Below are 22,672 nucleotides of genomic sequence, written 5' to 3' on the forward strand. Positions count from 1 at the left end.
TGAACCACAAGCTGCTCTACAAGAGCATCTTACAGATGTTCTACAAATTCCTTCTCTTGGGATCCAGAGAGCAAATTCCCAATCTGCCTGCATATTAAAATTCCCCATGACTTATCGTAACAATGCCCTTTTTTGCATGTCTTTCCTATCTCCTGTTGTAATTTATATACCACATCCTGGCTACAGTTCAGAAGTCTGTATATAACTCCCATCATGGTCTTTTTATCTTTGCAATTTCTTAATTCTACCCACAAGGATTCTACATATTCTGATCCTACATCACCTTATTCTAAGGATCTGGTTTCATTTTTTAACCAACAAAACCACCTCACCCCCTCTGCTTACCCGCTGGTCCTTTCGATATAAAGTGAATCTCTGGATGTTAAACTCCCAACTATTATCTTCTTTCAGCCATGACTCAATGATGCCCACTACTTCATATCTGCCAAACTCTAACAGCACTATAAGATCATTTACTTTATTCCGTATTCTGATACATTCAAATGTATCACCTCTGATCACCTTTTTCAATTTTACCACCATGTTACACTTCAACTCATCCCACTAATTGCAATTTTGCCCTATCATCTGCCTGCCTTTCCTCACTGTTCCACTACACACTGCATCTACTTGTATATCCACTGCCCCATCCTCAGCACTATTATTCTGGTTCCTATCCCCCTGCCAAATTAGATTAAACCTTCTCCAACAGCTCTAGCAAACCTGCCCACAAGGGTATTAGCCCCTTCAGGATCAGGTATAACTCACATTTTTTGTACAGGTCATACATTCTCCAGAAGAAATCACAATGATCCAGACATCTATTACTGTGTTCTTCAGCCTCTTCCCTTAATCCCTATACTCTATATGCAGGACCTCTTCCTCTGTCATTGGTGCCAATGTGTACCACATCTTCTGGCTACTCACCCACCCTCTTGAAATATTCTGCAGCCACTCTGAGACATCCTTGATCCTAGCACCTGGGAGGCAAAACACCATCCAAGCGTCTTTTCCACGGCCACAGAATCTCTTCTCTGTATCCCTAACGAGTCTCTAGTCTCTCTACCTGATTTTACACTTCCCTGTTGAGTCTCAGAGTTGGCCACAGTGCCACTGGCCTGGCTGCTTCTGCTAGATCACCCACCCCAACAAGTATCCAAAAAGGTATACTTGTTGTTGAGGGGAATGGCCACAGGAGAATTCTGCACTCCCTTTACTTCTCTCGGTTGTCACCCAGCTACTATATGAAGCCTGGACTCCTGAGTGTGACCACCTCAGTAAAGTTTCATCTGTAAGGTTTTCAGCCTCCTGGATTGTCCTGAGTACACTCAGGTCCAACTCCAGTTCCTTGACCTTGTCAGTTAGGAGCTGAGGTAGGGTGCACTTCTTCAAATGTAGTCACCAGGGAGACCATTAGGTACCCTGCAATCTCACATCTTACAGCAGGAGCATTTCACTGCGTATCATCTGCATATGCCTGCCTTTAGCTCTAACTTCTTAAGCTTAAGTTCACAATTAACTATATAACTCCAGAAAAGTCAGCACCTTTAGCTTTTGCCTGTTCTTGTCAACGCCTGTTGAGCCAAAGCCTGGCCACTGACACTGGCCCACTCCAACAAAGGCTGCACCATTTTTATTGGCTCAAATAAGACTCACTCCCGACAAGCTTGATGTTTTCAAATAGCTCCCGCCTTGCAAGATGTTGCAATGACAAAGTCCTGACGAGACTTGCTGTTTTTAAATGGCTCCAACACAGCAAGATGTCACTCTCTTACTCACCTCTTCCAACAATGACTCACTCCTGACAAGACTTTGTTTTAAAATGGCTCCCACCCTGCAAGATGTCGCACTCTCTCTCACTGTTTCCAACAATGACTCACTCCCACGAGACTTTCTGTTTTCAAATGGTTCCCGCCCTGCAAGATGTCACACTCTCTCTCACTACTTCAAGCAGTCCTTTATCCATGCTAGCATCCTCCCAGTAATACCATGATCTCATTAAAGCAGCCTCGTGTGCAGCACTTTGTCAATGGCCTTCTGAAAATACAAGTAAACAACATCATTGACTCTCGTATGTCTATCCTGCCTGTTATTTCCTCAAAGAATTTCAACAGATATGTCAGACTAGATTTCTCCTTAAGGAAGTAATGCTGACTTTGACCTGCTTTATCATGTGCCTCCAAGTACCCTGAAACCTCATTCTTCATAACAGACTCCAACATCTTCTCCACCATTGACGTCAAGCTAACTGGCCAGTAACTTCCTTACTTCTGCTTCTCTCTCTTCTTAAAAAGTTTTCCAGTCCTCCGTTACTGTTACTTTCTGCTTTACAGGTGTCCCCCGCTTTTCGAACGTTCGCTTTACGAAACCTCGCTGTTACGAAAGACCTACATTAGTTACCTGTTTTCGCTAACAGAAGGTGTTTTCACTGTTACGAAAAAAGGCAGTGTCCGCCCCGAGCAGCCAAGCTCCTCCCCCGGAACTGCATTCTAGCCGGCATTGCTTAAACACGTGCCTGTGAGCATCTGTGCTTTATGTCGATTTATTTTGAGCATCCGTTAGCAAGATGAGTTCTAAGGTATCAGAAAATCCTAAAAGAGCTCCTAAAGGTGTTACACTTAATGTAAAACTAGACATAATTAAGTGTTTCGATCATGGTGAACGAAGTAAGGACAAAGAGGTTTTGTTGAAGAGGTTTTGGCATCCCATGACCAAGAACTGATAGATGAAGAGCTGATGCAATTGGAAGAGGAAAGGATAACAATCGAAACCGAATGCAGTAGCGAACGGACCAAAAGTGAAGTTGTCCAGGAACTGAACGTGAAGCAACTGCGTGAGATTTTTGCTGCAATGATTGCAGAAAAGTACGACTTTAATTTTGAAAGGGAACTTAGGTTTAGGGCATATTTGCAGGATGGTTTGAGTGCTTACAAAGAACTCTATGATAGAAAACTGTGCAAAGTTAAGCAGTCAAGCATACTGTCATTTTTCAAGCCTTCCACATCAGCCACAGCAGACGACGAACCTCGACCTTCGACATTGAAGCAGGCAAACATAGAAGAAGATGACCTGCCTGCCCTGATGGAAACAGACGATGAGATGACATCCCCGTGTCCCACCACCCCAACCTCCGGGCCGCGGACTGATACCGATCCGCAAAGCATGCAGTGGTGCAGTGGTAGCCGGAACGCACCCAGCACATCTGCCTCTGATCTGGACCAACATTTACGTGCCGGGCAGCACCTAATTAATTAGCTTGTTTATTTCGGCTTTTTTCTTAAAGATATGCTGGGTGCATCCCGGCTACCGCTGCACGCTTCGCGGATCAGTATCGGTCCTCGGCCTGGAGGTTGGGGACCACTGCACCACCCCAACCTCTGACGACTCAGCCCAACACACCATCATCAGTGTGCTCGCCGCTGTCTTCCCAATTCCGCTAAGTGATACTACACTGTACATACATTATTTCTACTTTATATAGGCTGTGTATTTTTCTGTGTTATTTGGTATGATTTGGCAGCTTCATAGCTTAAAGGTTACTGGAGAGAGTGTTTCTGCCGAGAGCGGTTGTGTGAGATTTTCGCTACGGTGGACAGTGCGGCAATGATTGTACAACAGTATTTCTACTTTATATAGGCTGTGTATTTATCATATCATTCCTGCTTTTACTATATGTTACTGTATTTTAGGTTTTGTGTTATCTGGCATGATTTGGTAGGTTGTTATTTTTTTGGGTCTGTGAATGCTCACAAATTTTTCCCATATAAATAAATGGTAATTGCTTCTTCACTTTACGACATTCCAGCTTACGAACCATTTCATAGGAATGCTCTACCTTCAGATGGCGGGGGAAACCTGTACCTTGAACTACCTCAATGCACTGACGTAATGAATTGATCCGCATGACTAGCATGCAAGACAAAGTTTTCAATATACTGTACTGTGCAAAAGTCTCTATTGTGGACTAAGAGTGGGAAGGGGGCAGGGAGAGGGGAATCATGGTTGGAAAAAGGGGAAGGGAGGAGGAGAGAATAGGAAGCACCAGAGAGACCTTCCATGATGATCAATAAACCAAGTGTTTGAAATCAAATTACCTTGTGTAGGGTCTCCTTCTCCTTCCATGACAATCCACCCTTTTCCCAACATCCTTCGCTCATCTCAGATTTACAAACTTGCTCTCCACTCCACATTGACAAGTACAGAACTGTGCAAGTGTCTTAGGCACCCTAGCTATGTGTATGTGTCTAAGACTTTTGCACAGTACTGTACCTTATTAAATCATAAACCAATTTACTCAGAAGGGCTACAATGTCCTTGTTCTCAAATCATCATACTGTACAGGTCCAGCAAGCAATTAGAAAGGCATATGGTACACTAGCCTTCATTGCAAGGGGATTACAAGCGTTAAAAACAGCTTGCTCCAATGAAGGAAAACATAGTGACATCACATGCAGAAAATCTCACACAGGTCTGGACTCTCAATCTAAGGAAGAATAGATTTATCATAGAAAGAGGAGAGAAAAAAGTACACGAGATTGATTACAGAGCTACAAGCACAAAATGCTGGAGGAACTCAACAGGCCAGGCAGCATCTATGGGAAAACCGTATAGTCAATGTTTCAGGCCAAGATTCTTCTTTTCCCATAGATGCAGCCTGGCTTGCTGAGTTCCACCAGCATTTTGTGCGTGTTGCTCGGATTTCCAGCATCTCCTTTGTGAATTGATTACTGGGCTGGCAGATTAGTCACATTACGAGAAATTAAGCACATTAGGCCTATATTCTCAAGTTAAAATGAAAGGTAATCTCATTGTGAAACACATAATATTCTGAAGGGGGAGGGGGATGGGGAAGGGCTGATTTGATGCTTCCTTGGCTGTGGAGTCTGAGAATTCTCTTAGGGGTCACTAATCAGTACTGAGATCTCTCCCTTCTCACACACAGGGTAGTAAAACTTGGAAACTTGATATGCAGGAGAGCTCTGCAAACTCCACCACCAACACAAAAAGCTTGATAGATATTAAATATTACATCAAGGGATGTAGGGTTGATGCAGGAAAGCGGCACGGAGGTAAACAGAAATCACTCGTGATCAGACTGCAGAGGCGGCCGTGAAAGAATCAAACTGCTTCTGATTCTTATTTCCTCATGAAAAGGAAGGCTGTTATACCAATATTTTAAAACATAAATGTCATTCTATTTTCTAAATACGTTTATTAAAATTCCTTTTTTTAAAAGAGAAGTAATTTAGAAATTTTAATCTGGTACTGAAGGTTTGTATTCAATTATTAGACTAAAAAGAATCAGTCTTAAAAACTGTTCAATCTCATTTGTAACCAGCCCAGCAGTTTTATTAAACTACTATCATCAAAACAAAGGCACTTCAAAACATCAAATAGAAAAAGAGCTACAGATGCTGGAAATCCAAAATAAAAACAAAATTTTGGAAATGTTCTGCAGGTCAGGCAGCAATTGTAGAAAAAGCACAAAAGTGTTAATGCTTCAGACTGACGATATCAGAATTAGAACTTTTGCTTTCATGCTCCTTATTGTATTCTGCTCCAAACCCCTCCCGTTCCCCCCCCCCGAGAACATGGTTGGCTGTTCCTCATTTCCACTCATCCATCCTCAAACCTTTTCTACTGCGCCTGTTTAACATTCCCAAAGGACTTCTCTCATCACAGTTCCCGTGTTCACTCTTTCATTGCCAACCGCATTTACTCCCCATTTCATGGTAGCATCCCAGACCAGTGCAGGGCAGAAGATGCATCAGTTGCCCTTTCATTTCTCCTTAACGTCTAGACATCCAAAATCTTCTTCCATACAAAACAGAATTCATGTGTATTTCTTGAAATTTGCTGTGGTCAGCAATCATGAAGAGCCACTCTCACATCAGAGAAACTAGAATGTATATCTAATGACCATTTTGCAAAACACAGTGGTTCAGTTGCAAGGGCAACTCTTAAGCTTAGCTTTCTCTATCCACACCGCACACTGACTTTCTTCTCTTTGGCATCTCTCACTGTTCAATCACAAACCTGAAGAACAGATTTCATCTTCCATCTAGACCATTATACTGTTCAGAATTCGAAACTGATACCAACAATTGCAGATAACCAGTATTCCAATTTGTATCAGAAAGGGCCTTCTGAATATTTTCAGATCCTTAGCAACTGTTGTATAATATTCACAATCCCAGCATTGCTTTCTTCTCCCTTTCCTCTGTACTCATTCATCTCATCTCCATGTAGGGTGCCATGGAGCGTAGTGGTTAGCACAACGCCTTACAGTACCAGTGACCGGAGTTCAATTCCCGTCACTGCCTGTAAGGGGTTTGTACGCTCACCCCACAACTGTGCGGGTTTCCTTCATGTGCTCTGGTTTCCTCTCATAGTCCAAAGACGTACCAGTTGTACCAGTTGTAAACTGTCCCGTAACATAAGAAATAGGAGGAGTAGACCATCTGGCCTATCGAGCCTGCTCCGCCATTCAATAAGATCATGCCTGATCTGACCATGGAGTCATCTCCACCTACCTGCCTTTTCCTCATAACCCTTAATTCCCCAACTGTGCAAAAATCTATCCAACCTTCACTTAAATATATTTGCTGGTAAATAATACAAGTAAATAATGTCCATCTGTTCGCCTCTATCCACTGCACTTGTTATATCCTCAAAGAACTCCAGTAGGTTTGTCAAACAGGACCTGCCTTTGCTGTTTCCATGTTGTGTCTGCATGATGGATCCATTTCTTTCCAGATACCTCACTGTTTCTTCTTTAGTGATAGCTTCAAGCATTTTCCCACCTACGGATGTTAAAATAACTAGCATACAGCTGCTGCCTTTTGCCTACATCTTTTTTTGAACAGTTGCAGGACATATGCCTTCTTCCAATCTGTCAGGACCTACCCAGAGTCCAGAGAATTTTGGTAAATGATTATCAATAAGCCTCAACTATCACCTCTGCCATTTCTTTCAGTACCCTCGGATGCCTTCCATCAGGACTAGGAGACATCTATCTTTAGGCCCACAAATTTGCTAGGCTAGGGTTAAATCGGGGGTTGCTAGGCAGCACAGCTCGAAGGGCCAGAGGGGCCTGTTCCGCGCTTTGACTCAATAAATTTTTTTAAAAATCTGATTCATTGTCCTCTCTCAGAAGAACTACCACTTGTCCCAATTCATGTCTATTCCTGAATATTGGTCCCTTCATTCTCTCCACACTCCAGCTTTTCTGTAGCGTACAAATTGGTTGTTTTAACTTTCCATTACAATGATGAAAAGTTATCATTTACTCTCTTCACAAATGCTACTTCATCTAATGTGTATTTCCCAATATTTTCGCTGTTTATTCCAGAGCATCTTTATATTGTTGAGGGACATGGGGCAGAACTGTGTAATGCTTTTTTTGAAGAGGTATGATTTATGCTAAATGGCTACGTATGTTTCAGCATGCGTATTTTTCAGTGGTGATGAACCAGAGGATTCAATCCACCATAAAAGATTCCCTCTCAGATTCCTGGTGACTACTGTCACCGTATGATGCAATCAACAGGTTTTCTAAATTCCAAAAAGATTCTTCCAAATAAGACACAGAATTAGAAAGATTCAGAACTGCATTATTCCTAGAAGAAGCTTCAAAGAAAACATGGCATTTTTGGCACAACTTTATATTCTCAGGGAAGTCCAATACTATGTCAATGAGAAGGTTGGAAAAATGGGTTTCATATGTGTCCAGACACAATCATCCAACAAGAAGCTCCCAGGCAATTTTCCAAACTGACAATGTATGGGCAACTCAGACAACAAATAATTCCAAGATCAAAACAATGAAAGAGTATTAATACACCCTTCTTTTGTGAAGCATTGTATAGTGTAGTAACCAAGACAATTTCCACAATTGCTATTTTCAAAGTGGCAAGGTAAAAACATCATTTGCCCTGCAATATTGCCACGAGTAGAGTATCTTCAAGGGCAAAGGAACTCATTCTTCTACAAAGGATTAAAGCTCATGAGCATATAAAGATGAGGAATGAATTATGATTATAAGAAAATTATTATACCCAGAATCCAAAACAAATAATGTCAAATATTTTAGGACCTTTACCTCACATTACAATTCTTTATCTGTTTTTTCTTTAAATAGTATAAGGTTTTCCAACAGAAGTTAAAAACATTGTCTTTTGAGTCTATCCTGTAAATTCAAGGCATTCTTCAGCAACTTTTGTTTAAACTTCTGTACTTTTTTTTATTTCTACAATAAAATTATAACTATTCTGAAGTACATAATAAATTTAAACGCAAGTTAGGATTCCAAAGACATAGCAGAACAGTGAATTTACCATAACATTTCTGGGTTCTACACATAAGCAAAAACTGGATTTACCAGCAGAAATACAGTAACTGAAATGCATTTAGGCAGCTACATGAAGTTGAAAACCAAGTTTACTCCAGCTTGACCTCCCTACTGCCCCAAAGCCAGAATGTAGACATGTAACTAATCTGCTATGTCAATGCAATTTTTTCTTAACTGTTACATGAAACATTAAGATACAAATACTCATGTCACAATGCTTGTGTTAGTTTGCAAATAATATCCTTAATAGAGTCCAAATGAACCAGATTAATCTCCAGGTTGTTTTTTTACTGTCACTGTGTTGAGAAGTCAGTAACAACACTCATGCAAAACTACTCTATAAGAGTCAAACCTCGAAGTATCACAAATCAATTGATTTAAAAGGGAATTACAGAAACACATAAAGATATTTTAAAACAATAGTACAGTAGTAGTTTATTGTTTTCAGTTTAGCAAAATATTTTCAAAACTTTTTTCTGACTGTCCAAAAGAAATAGACTAAAGAAATTTATTTAGAATCAAAAATCAAATTTATTTGCCATATACATTGACATGTACTAGGAATTTGCTGTGGTGCATTGGTGCAACATGCAACAAAGGCAACAACTTTTAACAATTATAAAGAATGAAGAATTATCCAAAATCTAAAGTTAGTTATGTTTACCTACCATTGTACACTGGTGGAATCTTCAACACTTCTCACATTTGCTGGATATGTTACATTACTTAAAACTTACAGAAAAGTATATGATAATATTTTGGTTTACACAAGTAAATTACAATTTGCATAGCACTTTGAAACTTTTAATACACACCCACAGAAGTTGAAAGCAAGTTCAAAAAGAGATCAGACTTCTGGCTTAGCCTATCGTTGTTTCATGCCCTGAACTGTCAGGGAGGTACTTCACAAACAGCTAAGACAAAAAAATTGAATCAATTGAGTTATTGTAATGGACCACTGGAAAGTCTGATCAAAGGGATGGATTTTAAGGAATACCATAACGGACGAGAGGCAGCTGATATTTAAAATTAGTTGAGGGAGGTATTTCTGAGCCTACAGTCCCAACAACAGAAAGTTTTGTTGCCAATGTGTCAAAGGGAGGAGTGAAGGGGTAGTTAGCAGATAGGAGGAGGAGGAAGAGAAGGAGCTTAACTAGGATTAACATGTAAAACCTGAGAATATCCCTCACAATAAAATGAGACTATGAAATGATTCAAACATGAGGGTGAACTCTAATGGTTATGAAGCATTGATCACCAGTCTAAGTCTCAGCAGAGACAGAGTAAGGCTTATTACGAAATAACAATATTGATGGGAAAGAACTCAATAAGGCAAAGTTTATGAAGGATGAATCACATAGGATGCATTGGGTTAATTGAATATTAGTGTAAACACAGGCTTGGATGAGGTGGCAATGGCAAGTGAGCTGCAATTGAAGGTAAGTGACATTATGGAAGTAGAGAGAATTACTAACTGATTAAAGTCCAAAGCCTTAGTCCTAACACAACCAACAAGTTTACTGAACTCCTATACAGTTACTTGTCCTCCACTGATCTTCATTACACCCAGAACACTATCCACAACATGTCATACTGGTTTTCCAAAAACACACAGAAAGGAAACAAGAGAGGGAAAGAAACTCACTTTAGATATGGAAATGTATTCCGGGGCCAAGAACAGGATAGAATTTTTGCAAATAGTAAAATATTTCTAGTATTCCTCCCAAGTGTCATCCCATGTAGAACATTAATACAGAGCAAGTTAACATATCAGCAGTACAACAGTTCTCCACAGTTCCTTGGCTGACCAGCAGAAGAACCCAAACAACATTCTCCATATATTTGTTGAAAAGAAACCAGACAGAAGAAAATCAGTGGTCATTTTGTGGCAACATTCAACTCTATAATATCAATGGAGCTTGCTATGCTTCATACTTACACACTGCATTATTTGTAATTTCAGTTCTTTTAAGGAAAAGAAATATATTTCCTTATTTACATTGATTTTATGGACAGGAAATGTTCATAAAATTACTTTACATAAATTGACCCCTGTGAATGCGTGGGTTTCCTCTGGGAGCTCCAGTTCCCTCCCACAGTCCAAAGACGGACCAGTTGTTAGGTTAGTTGGTCAGTGTACCTTGTCCCATGATTAGCCTACAATTAAATTGGGGGATTGATGGGCGGTATGGCTGAAATACAATGAATAGATAGACAGATAGATTTTGGTAGGATATGATCCAAACACAGGAAAATGGGACTAGCTTAAATAGGGAACTTGCCGAAAAGTCTATTTCCATGTTGAAATAACTCACCTTTCAACTACACTTTTTAATTCTTCAAATATCCTAGAAGGAAATCAATAAGATTGACAGAGTACAGAAAAAACAATACAGGAATGTTACTGGGACGTGAGGACCTGAGTTGTAGGAAAAGGTTTAATAGGTTAGGACCTTAATCCCTAGAACGTAGAAGATTGAGAGGAGATTTGACAGAGGTGTACAAAATTATGAAGGGAATAGATAGGGTTAATGCAAGCAGGCTTTTTCCCCTCACTTTTGGGTGAGACTCGAACTAGAGGTTGTAGGTTAGGTGTGAAAGGTGAAATATTTAAGCAAAACCTGTTTCTGCGCTGCATGCTCTATGAATCTACGACATAATGAAGCAGTACCATGACTGCACCCACTAGGATCATAAAGGCAGTCTGCCCTAGAACCAAGATCATTGCACATACTTTCATATTTAACGAAACAATGTAGAGTGGAACTTGGTTCCAAAGTCTTACGAAGGTTCCTTTACTACAACAACCAAATATGCAAGTTGCCTCCATTCTTGTAATATTTTAAATTGAGCACTGCAGGATTTCAGCAACACAATATGCAAGCCATTTACATTAAAGATTATTTGGAACTTCCAGAAGCATCCACGTCACTTCCTGTTCATTTTCCAAGCATATTTGCCCATACCAAATCATGGCACACATTTAAATAGAAAACTGTTCATGTCAATGGCTAAAAGATACTAACAATTTTATGCAATTTGAAAAGGTGGAACTAGAACTAGAGGTCAGAGGTTAAAGTTGAAAGGTGAAACAATTAAGGGGAGCCTGAGTGGGAATCAGAATCAGACCTCTTATCACTGGCATGCGTCATGAAATATGTTGTTTTGTAGCACTAGTACATTAAAATATAGATGATATATAAAAGCAAATAGATTGAATTAAGTAAATCGTGCAAAAACAGAGCAAAGAAAAAAAAAGTGATTGAGTGTTCACGGATTCATTGTCCATTCAAGAAATCTTATTATGGTGGGGAAGAAGCTATTTCTGCAACGTTGAGAGTGTGTCTTCAAGCTCTTGTATCTCCTCCTTGATGGTAGCAATGACAAGACGGTATGTCCTGGGTGATGGGGGTCCTTAATAATGGATGCCGTCTTTTTGAGGCATCACCTTTTGAAAATGTCTTCGACGCTAGTGCCCATGATAGAGCTCACTGAGTTTACAACTTTCTGAAGCCTTTTCCAGTCCTATGCAGTTGCCCCTCTATACCAGATGGTGATGCAATCAGTTAAAATGCTCTCCAAGGTACATCTGCAGATCTTTGCACGAGTTTTTGGTGACATACTAAGTCTCCTCAAACTCCTAATGAAAGATAGGTGTTGTCATGCCTTCTTGGTAATTGTATTGTATCAATATGTTGAGCCCAGGATAGATCTTCAAGAGATTTTGACACCGATCACCCTTTCCACTGTTGATCCCTCGATGAGAAGCGGTCTGTGTTGCCTTGCTTTCCCATTCCTGAAGTTCACAGTCAATTCCTTGGTCTTACTCATGTTGAGTGTAAGGTAGTTATTTCAACACCACTCAACCAGCTCCTGTACCTCACTCCTGTACACCTCCTCATCACCATCTGAAATTCTGCCAATAATAGTTGAGTCATTGGCAAATTTATATCTGGTGTTTGAGTTGTGCCTAGCCACACAGTCACGGGTGCAGAGAGAACAGGGCAATGGATTAAGCATGCATCCTTGAGGTGCACAGTCTTCAATCTGAGGGTGGTGTGACTGTGGAAGGAGCTGTAGTAGAAGTGGAGAATGCAGATTTAATCAAGAGAAGTTTAGAAAAGTACATGGGTGGTAGGGGTATGGAGGACTATGGTCCAGGTGCAGGTCGATGGGATTAGGAAGGGCAGTAGTTCGACATGGTGCCTGTTCTGTGCTGCAGTGCTCTATGGCTCTAAACAAGAAAGCCATGTCTTTTTTTCTGTATTTCACAATAATCTCCAAGGCTGCATCTAATGCTGGTTGAAAGAATTCATAGTGTATACTTTTTACTCCCAAACTCTCTGCTGGTGGTGGGTGAACAAATGCTTCACTCACTCACAAAATTCCACTAGGTGCAATTTTATTGATAGACTTAAAAGGAATACATCCAATGACTGTGTTGAAATAGTGGACAGAAGAATGCCAGACTGTCAACATTAAATGTTGTCCATTTATTGATGGCCAGTTATTTCTCTGTCATTATAAAGAGTTCTGTTGTAGTATCACTTGGGCCAACGGGTTGAACCATTGCAAATACAGTTACCGTTCATCTCCTTTAATAGAGATATATGTAGCATTACAGGTTGTTAAACTGTAATTACTAGCAGCAAAAACAAAACTACATGCTTAAATTTGTAAACAGAAACAGAAAACCCAGGAAATACTCCATGGATCAGGCAGGACCTGTGGAGAGGGAAGTATGATTAACCTTTCATCATAGATCAGTTCAACGTGAAATGTTAACACCAATCCTCTCTCTGCACATCTTGCCCGAGCCAGCGTTTTCTGTTTTACTACCAGCATTTCTTTTGGAAACACCTCCATGGAGGGTCCCTGGCCCAGCTGTGAGGAGGAGGAGGGTTTGGCATGGGACTAGAGACCCCATTACATAAAAACCCAGAGCGACAGAAACACCAACAGAAGCTCCAAAGACCTTGAGGACCCTAGCCAGCTGCTATCAGCAGCCTATGCCTCAGTAAGGGTGATGGGCTTAAGCAAGCAAGTATTTCTTTTGGAACTATGATTCAAATCAAGAGTAATATCACATTTCATTGATTAAGGATCAACTTTATTTGCGATTAACATTTACAAGTGTTAGGAACTTAATAAATTTACTTTGAAATTTGAATATCAAAGAACATACATACATGTCACCATATACAACCCTGAGATTCATTTTCTTGCAGGAATGCTCAATAAATCTAATAACTATAACAGAATCAATGAAAGTCTGCACCAACAGGGCGTACAAGCAGGCTGCAAAAGACAATGAACAGGAAGAAAAAAATAAACAAATGAACAATTAATACTGAGAACATGAGATGAGAAGCCCTTGAAAGTGAGTCCTTGGGTTGTGGGAACAGTTCAGTGATAGGGCAAGTGAAGTTGAGTGAAGTTATCCCTTTTTGTTCAAGAGCCTCATGGTTGGGGGGGTAATAACTGTTCCTGAACCTGGTGGTGTGGGTCCTGAGGCTCCCATACCTTCTTCATGATGGCAGCAGCGAGAAGAGAGCATGGCCTGGGTGGTTGGGTTCCCCAATGATGGACACTGCTTTCCTGCAACAGGGCTCTGTGGTGGGGAGAGCTTTACCTGTGATGGACTGGGCCATATCCACGACTTTTAGCAGGATTTTCCACGCAAGGACATTGTTTCCATACCAGGCTTTGATGCAACCAGTCAATATACTGTTTATAATGCTAATGGAGATGTAAATAAACATTCTGAAATCAGACCAGCCCAATGACACACTCTGCAGGTATCACTGGGTAATAAGTATTTCAGTCAAATGACATTTAATTGGCAGATCTGATGAAGACAACATCCTACTCCAAAGCCACTGAACTGGAATTTTACAATTCAGTGAGAATCCCACAGAAATCTGTTCTAGAGTTCTTCCAATCAGTCCACATGATAAAACTTATGATCAAGAATCTTTCTTGTCCTAGTATCTTTTAATGCATTGAGGATTAACTCAATAACTTGGGAACAGTGTTTTTAAACGTGTTACAGATACAAACTACTAAGGGACTTTATTCCTTTATTCCTTTCCATAGATGCTACCTGCTGAGGTAGGGAGTCTTGTCTCTCTGGGTTTCCAGCATCTGCAGAACCTGTTACTGCAAACGATTTAACTTATAAGATTGTCTTTCCAAAGTAGAAGTATCTTCCATTTCCTAGCTTGTTACTACAGTTCTTACTAACTTTGAAAAGAAAGATGTGTCTCCTTCACAATGTAACAGAAGAGACTTTTCTTCCATAAAATTATAAATTTAGCACCAAAGTCCAGAGACATAAGCCCAATGAAACACTTTGTAGAGCTAATGCACAGAAACACATGAAAGATACTGGCTGCTGCAGGTACTGTTAATTCAGCCTCCATGACAGAGTAACAGAGAAGTCAACTGGTGATGTCCTCATTTTTAGGCAGCAGGTTATGCATTCATGACAACAGAGCTCTAAAATACAACATTCTGTTGTCAGAACTGCAGTATCATCTCTACAACCAACAGCCAGCCTTGCAATCAAATATCCAGGACTCCCTTGTTTACAAATGCTAATTTATTCTTGGGTACAAATTAATCTAAGGTAAGGATTTCACTTCTTTCACGATCTAGTAAGTTTCTTTTTCATTTCTGCTTTCAAAAGTGAATCTTAATTAATATTTCAGCTATGTTAAAGGAGTGCTCGTCTTAGGTAAATATAATCCAGAGCTATCAAAGTACTTAAAGTATGTCTGATTTTCCCTTCACGTGTTAAGTTTGTGATTGAGATATGGTTATTGTGAGAAACCACATCATATCAGTTTTCAAACACAGGCCTAAAGAAAATTAAACATAGTTATGTTTTCTTTAAGGCTTTAATAGATGTTCATTTCAAACAGCATATATACTAATAAACAAGCAGATTTTCAAAAACACATTTTCTGTTTCACAATCAACTTTCAACAAATAATGGAGCTATAAAGAGAAAAACTGTTCATTGAATAATTATGTACATTTTCATTTAAAAGGGTACTCTTCAAAAACTTAAATGCAGTCACTATACCTTAACATTTACTGCCGTTGGCGCCTTTTTATTTAGGAGATTGTTTTATTCGATATTGTGCTTCAAAAATAGGCAAATAAGAAGCAGTCAACACAAACAGCCCTAATTAAGAGCAACGTCTACATCCTCATGCAAAAATGGGTTGTTTCTCTACAGTTCTTAGAGGCAGCAATAACTACAAGCGTAGAAAAGTGTATACATAAACTACAAAAGACAAAAAAAAGTTCATGTTCCTTCCTTTCCAAAAAAAATCATCCCCCCCCTCAAATACCCGCAACAAATTACACTATTACTTTTTGCAAAGTTGAGCTGTTCTTAATTTAAAGTATTGCTACCTTAAGATTCGGTTGCAGTGGAAAACAGTAACGTATATCTGTTCTTATTTTCAATAGATAGCTGAATGCAATTGGGATGACTAATTTAAAGTAAATGGTATTGTGCATTTTCATTTGAAAAGTTACAGATGGCAGATTACATTGACTTGGTATCTTCGTGCACGGTTATCCCCAAAGCAGCGTGCTGTAACACGGCACAGGAGAGACTCCATGCAACTTACACTCGGCTGCTCGCTCACTCGTTCAGAAATCCCGGTATTGTTTGCCAATTACTAGAGGCGCATTTATGAAATTCTTAAAGTTACGATTCAAGCCCAAGGCAAAAACTGCGACTCGCTGTACTCGGGGGCATCCTGCGCTTTGCCTCGGCAGAAATACGTACAAGTCTTCCTATGCCAAATTAGCAAAAATATGTAAAAATAGAGCGTCCAGCTTTGAGTGTTTTATTACTCGTCGCAACAGCAACATGACTTTTACATTTCACAGAGCAGCAGTTTGTAAACGGCGACCAAGTAGAGAGGCACTAACTACTAATTGTGCACCAACTCGGGACAGTGATACTCTGGAAAACATTTAAACCATGCATTTTCCAAACTTTCCTTCCAATCGCCACTATTGCTTGTATCACCAATCTACCTACTGCAGGACTATAACTAGTATATCTTTTGGGGTACAGGATGCAATTACGGCACGGAACGAAGCACTTATTGCTTATGCCTATTCCCTCAAGCATTTTTTTTTGCCTGTGTTTTGCTTTGTGCTTTCCAGCACCTTGGTATCATTTTTCTGGGCTAAGTTCACGCTGCACCTCAGCCCCTTCTCCCTGACTTCCCACAGAGTGCCACCACACAACGAGCCCCAGGAAACCGGTGCAGCTGAAGTCTGTTTTAAACCATCCAGTCAATAAAGAACACTTTTTAAGGGAGCAGTACCCCTCTGACCCCTCTCCCCAAACTGCAGCCCGGTGTCAAGAGAAGAGCAGCGACTTCTTGTCCTGAGTCAACTGGGTGAACTTCATGTTGTGACACCGTGCGGAGTTTGACACCTCGCTATAGCATCGCGGAGCCGCCGGAGTTGAATCCGGGCTCGGTTTCCCCGTAAAAGCTGAGGCAAACTTACTTTTCCCTGGCTTGGCTGTCAGAAGGTACAGTGCTACTCTTGCCTTTGGCGTACATGCTTGAAGAGCTGGATTGTCACGCACCTGTCAAGCCATCAGGTCCCGGGGACAACCCCGTCACCATGGCGACGCCGCCACGGCCCGCCGCCATTGGCGGGCGCCGGAGCCGAGGCCGCCCCTTCGTCATGGCAACTGGGTGATGGGCAGGCACGATTGGTCGGGTGAGTGGCTGCCTCTGGTCGGGGGGGATTTGAAACCGTCCAGGTTCGGATTTTTGAAAAAAGAAGGCCCGGCTGTTCCGTTGAAAGGCTCCAACTCCCGTCTGGGCGCCACGGAAAACCTGGACTGGATCCGTAACCAGGATCCGCTGGAACCATGCAGATGCTGGAAATCTGAAATAAAAAACAAAAAAAAACTGGAAATCTGAAATAAAAAAACAAAAAAATGCTGGAAGCTATCAGCAGGTTAGATACTATCTGTGGAAAGAGAAAAAAAGAGGTAATGTTTCCGGTTATTTTACTTTGCATGTGCATTAAAACAATGTTTTAGGATCATAATCAAAGTAAATTTATGATCAAGTACGTATATGTTTCTGCGTACTCTCTGAGATTTATTTTCTTGAGGCATTTACAGGAAAATAAATAAATAAATAGAATTTATTAAAAATTATAAATAATACAGATCAATAAGCAACAAATATACAAAAGAAGATAAAGTGTGTGAATAAAAAGTAAATAATACTGAGAACCCAGTTGTGGAGTCCTTGAAAGCGAGTCTATAGGTTGTGGAATCAGTTGAGAGTTGAGGTAAGTGAAGTTATCCACACTGGTTCAGGAGCTGGATGGTTGAAGGGTAATAACTGTTCCTGAACCTGGTGGTGTGGGACCTATCTTCTTCCTGATGGTCGACGTGATAAGAGAGAACGGCCTGGGTGGTGGGGGGTCCCTGTTGCTGGATACTGCGGGTGGCAGCACCTCCCTGTAAATGTGCTCAGTGTTGGGGATAGCTGTGATTGAGATGGACCGGGCTGCACTTACCAGCTTCTTCCCCTCCACCACTAGGTTTATGAACCGTCCAGGTACAACCTCACTATTCAGCTTCTACATTATTTATTCATTTGTAACTTGCAGTAATTTTCATGTCTTAACCTGTACTGGCTGCTACAAAACAATTTTCAGGACACATGTCAGTGATAATATAGCTGATTATGATTCTCTCAATGTATGCAGAATGATCCAAACAAAATGGTGCAATAATTGACATTATTCACTTTACCTTTCAGCTGTTCTTGGTCAGGAGGTTTTGGGGAATGGCATAATTTATTGTCCATCACCAACTACATATACCTTCCATCAAATGTCTTGGTACTTGCTAAAACTCCTTATTCATTCCCCCTTCCTTTCCGGTCCTGATGAGGGGTCTCGACCCGAAATGTTGACTGTTTATTCCCCTCCATAGGTGCTGCCTGACCTGCTGAGTTCCTCCAGCACTTTGTGTGTGTGTTGCTTTGGATTTCAAGCATCTGCTGACTTCCTCATCTTTATCAATTTTTAAGCATGGTTTACAAAGGGTGGGTGGTTTACTTTTATTCCAAAAATCCAGAATACCTTTTCTGGAATAACTTTAAGTTATCTTACTACCTTTAAGGAGTTTTACAAGACTATCACATTCAACATCCTACTCAATACAGTTAAATCATTACAGAACTCAAACAAGTTGGTAAACCTGGATTTTAACAAACAAGAGAAAATCTGCAGATGCTGGAAATCCAAGCAACGCACACAAAATGCTGGAGGAACTCAGCAGGTCAGGGAGGGTCTATGGAAAAGAGTAAACAGTTGATGTTTTGGACCAAGACCCTTCAGCAGGACTGGAGAAGAAAGACATGAGGAATCAGAGTTTGGAAGTGGGGGGAGGGGAGGAAGAAACTCAAGGTGACTGGGAGTTGGGGGAGGGGTGAAGCAAAGAGCTAGGAAGTTGATTGGTAAAAGATATTCAGGGCTGGAGAAGGGGGAATCAGATAGGAAAGGACAGAAGGCCATGGAATAAAGAAAAAGGGAGAGGAACACCAGAGGGAGGTGATAGGTAGTAAGGAGATAAGGTGAGAGGGGGAATGAGAATGGGGAATGATGAAGGAGAGTGAGGGGGGCATTACTGGAAGTTTGGGAAATCGATGTTCATGCCATCAGGTTGGAGGCTACCCAGAGGGAGTATAAGGTGTTGTTCCTCCAACCTGAATGTGACAGTAGAGGAGGCCATGGACTGACATGTCGGAATGGGAATGGGAAGTGGAATTAAAATGGGTGGCTGCTGGGAGATCCCGCTTTATCTGGCGAAAAGAGCATAGGTGTTCAGCAAAGTGGTCTCCCAATCCGTGATGGGTCTCACCAATATGCAGGAGGCCACACCGGGAGCACCTGACACAGTATATGACCCCAACAGACTGACAGGTGAAGTGTCACCTCACCTGGAAGGACTATCTGGGGCCTTGAATGGTAGTAAGGGAGGAGGTGTAGGGGTAGGTGTGGCACTTGTTCTGCTTGCAAGGGTAAGTGCCAGGAGGGAGATCAGTGGAGTTGAACGAATGGACAAGGGACTCGCATAGAGGGCGATCCCTCTGGAAAGTGGAAGTGGGGGGAATATGTGTTTGCTTGTGGGATCCTGTTGGAGTTGGGGGAAGTTACGGAGAATTATGTGCTGGGCGTGGAGGCAGGTGGGGTGGTAGGCGAGAAAAAGAGGAACCCTATCCATGGTAGGGTGGAGGGAGGATGGGGTGAGGGCAGACGTGCGCAAAATGGAAGATATGCAGTTGAGGGCAGCGTTGATGGTGAAGGAAGGGAAGCCCCCTTCTTTGAAGGAGGAGGACATCTCCTTCGTTCTGGAATGAAAAGTCTATCCTGAGAGCAAATGCGGCAGAGACAGAGGAATTGAGATTTTGAATCCATTTGAATCTGCTTTCCTTGTGAAAATGTACAGTATCTACTTCTTATTCAAAGTAAGATACCACATGAAAAATGTCAAAAGCATCTCAACTGAAATAATAATAATTATTTGTATAAATCTCCAGGTTTCTTACGGGTAGATTTCCGAAAAAAAAGTTCAACAAAATTCCATAAATTTTTTTTTAAAAAAAAAGAAAATTATTGATTCTTTTGGTTTCTTTTTGAAAAAAAAAATTCTACACAAAAAAAACAAGTAGTTTCAGGAGAGAAAATTGCATACTGCTTTACAATGAGAAACCAAGTGAATTTTCCTGAGGTAGGAGTAGAAGATGACAATTATTTATATTTTATTTAATCACCAAATTCAACCAACAGTTTCAAACGCTCCTGAGGAATATTCTCGGGTCAGAGTTGTACCGCACAGAACAGACGCTTCTACCCACTACTTCCCTGCTGAATTTACACCTATCTACACGAATCCCATTTGCCCACATTAGGTCTGCTTCAGTCTATTCCTTGCCAATTTAAGTATCTACCGAAATGTCTCTTAAGCATCATGATTGCATCTGATTACATTACCCCTTCTGGCAGCAAATATCCAGTTAGCAACCCCTCCCTGTGGAAAAAGAACTTTCCTCTAAAATCCTCTTTAAAACTCCTGATTTTCTCCTTTGATCTATGCCCTCTTGTTTTGGCATCTCTACCATGGGGAAAGGATTCATCAGTCTATGATTTTATAAACCCTCAGCCTCGTTCACTCCAGGGATAGAAAATTCAGTAAGTCCAAATTCGCCCCTGAACTGAAGTCTTCAAAGCTAGGCAACATCCTAGTGAATCTCCTCTGCGTTTTCTCCTGGGCAATCACATCCCTGCTGAGCATAGCAATCAGAACTCCACACCATACTCCAAGTGTGGACAAACCAGTCTTTTGTAAAGTTGCAACATAGTGACATAATACTTGTACTGTCTGAACCTGCCAACAAAGCCAAGCATGCCTTATGTCTTTTTCAGTGTCTTATCCACTTCTGTTCTCAGGGTTCCTCTGGTCATCACCATTCCTTAGCAAGCTACCATTTATTGTGTATTCTCTACTGCTATTTGACTTCACAAAGTGTATCATCTTCACCTTGTCAGGATTAAGTTCCACCTACTGCAGCGTTGCCCAAAGTTCCATTTGATCTATAATTATATCAGAATTATATCAGGAATATATAGGCCAGTTAGCCCATCTTCAGTGGTTGGGAAGATGTTTGAGACCATTATAAAGGATGAGGTTTCAAAGTACTTGGAAGCACATAATAAAGCAAGTTCCCTTAAGGGGAAATCTTGGCCTGACAAAACATATTTGAATTCTTTGAGGAAATAACAGGCAAGATAGACAAAGGAGAGTCAGTGGATGTCACTTACTTGGATGTTCAAATGCCCATTGACAAGGGTACCGTATGTGAGGCTGCTGAACAAGATGATTTGGATGATGGAATTGATGGCTTTGTTGCAAGGTTTGCAGAGAATAGGTAGAGAGACAAGTAGTTCTGAGGAAACAGAGGGGCTACAGAAGGACTTAGAGAGATTGGGAGAATGGGCAAAGAAATGGGAGATGGAATACAGTGTCCGAAATTATTTGGTCATGCACTTTGGTAGAATAAATGAAAGGGTTGACCATTTTCTAAATGGGGAGAAAATACAAAAAAAAAAAATGAGGCACAAAAGGACTTGGAAGTCCTTGTGTAGGATTCCCTAAAGGTTAATTTGCAGGTTGAGTCTGTGGTGAGGAAGGCAAATGCAATGTTAGCAATCATTTCAAGAGGACTAGAATACAAAAGCAAGGATATAATGTTGAGACATTATAAAGCACTGATGAGGCCCCATTTGCTGGAGTATTGTGAACAGTTTTGGGCCCCTTATCTTAGAAAGGATGTGCTGAAAATGGAGAGGCTTCAAAGGAGGTTCACGAAAATGAATTCAGGATTGAGTGTTTCATGGCTCTGGGCCTGTATCCACTAGAATTCAAAAGAATGAGGGCTGACCTCATTGAAGTGTATTGAATGGTGAAAGGCCTTGAAAGAGCGGATATGAAGAGGATGTTTCCTATGGTGGGAGAGTCTAAGACAAGAGGACACAGCCTCAGAGTAAGAGAGATATCCTTTCAGAATGGAGATGAGGAGGAATTTCTTTAGCCAGAGAGTGGTGAATCTGTGGAAGTCTTTGCCACAGGCAGCTGTGGAGGCCAAGTCTTCATGTATATTTAAGGCAGAGGTTGATAGATTCTTGATTGACCAGGGCATGAAGGGATACAGGGAGAAGGCAGGAGATTGGGGCTGGTAGGAAAACTGGATCAGCCATGATGAAATGGCAGAGCAGACTCTCAATGGGCCAAATGGCCTAATTCTGCTCCTATATCTTATGGTCTTATAAGAGCCCATGGTATTACAGAAAAGATACTAGCATGAATAGAAGATTAGATGACTGGAGGGAGTCAAATAAAGAGGGCTTACTTTGGTCGGCTGCCAAACCAAAGTGGTGTTCCACAGGGGTTGGTACTGGGACAGCTTCTTTTCACGTTATATGTCATCAGCAATGGAGTTGAGGACAAGTCTGTAGACACAAGAATAGGTGGAGAGGCAGGTAGTGTTGAGGAAGCAGGGAGTCTGCAAAAGGATTTAGACCAATTGGGAGAATGAGCAAAGAAGTGGCAGATGGAATATAGTGTAAGGAATTGTATGGCCAAATCCTTTGGTAGAAAGAACAAAATAGTGGACAATTTTCTAAATGTGGCAAAAAATTCAAAAATCGGAGGTGCAAAGGGACATGGGATTCCTTGTGCGGGATTCCCTAAAGGTT

The 22,672-nt window shown here is 41.0% G+C and overlaps 1 protein-coding gene across 5 annotated transcripts in view; it reads right to left on the reverse strand.

Annotated features, from left to right (window-relative positions):
• Positions 1-17,003, reverse strand: part of ssbp2b (single stranded DNA binding protein 2b) — a 324,475-nt gene extending 307,472 nt beyond the window's left edge. For all 5 annotated transcript variants that reach the window (XM_072281282.1, XM_072281281.1, XM_072281279.1 and 2 more), the window contains exon 1: positions 16,892-17,003. In XM_072281282.1, the coding sequence (XP_072137383.1) occupies positions 16,892-16,947 (56 nt within the window). In that variant the 5' untranslated portion in view covers positions 16,948-17,003. The remainder of the gene's footprint in view (positions 1-16,891) is intronic.
• Between the last annotated feature and the right edge of the window lie 5,669 nt (positions 17,004-22,672).

This window comes from Mobula birostris, chromosome 17 (assembly GCF_030028105.1).
Source record: "Mobula birostris isolate sMobBir1 chromosome 17, sMobBir1.hap1, whole genome shotgun sequence".
In the NCBI taxonomy this organism is placed as follows: domain Eukaryota; kingdom Metazoa; phylum Chordata; class Chondrichthyes; order Myliobatiformes; family Myliobatidae; genus Mobula; species Mobula birostris.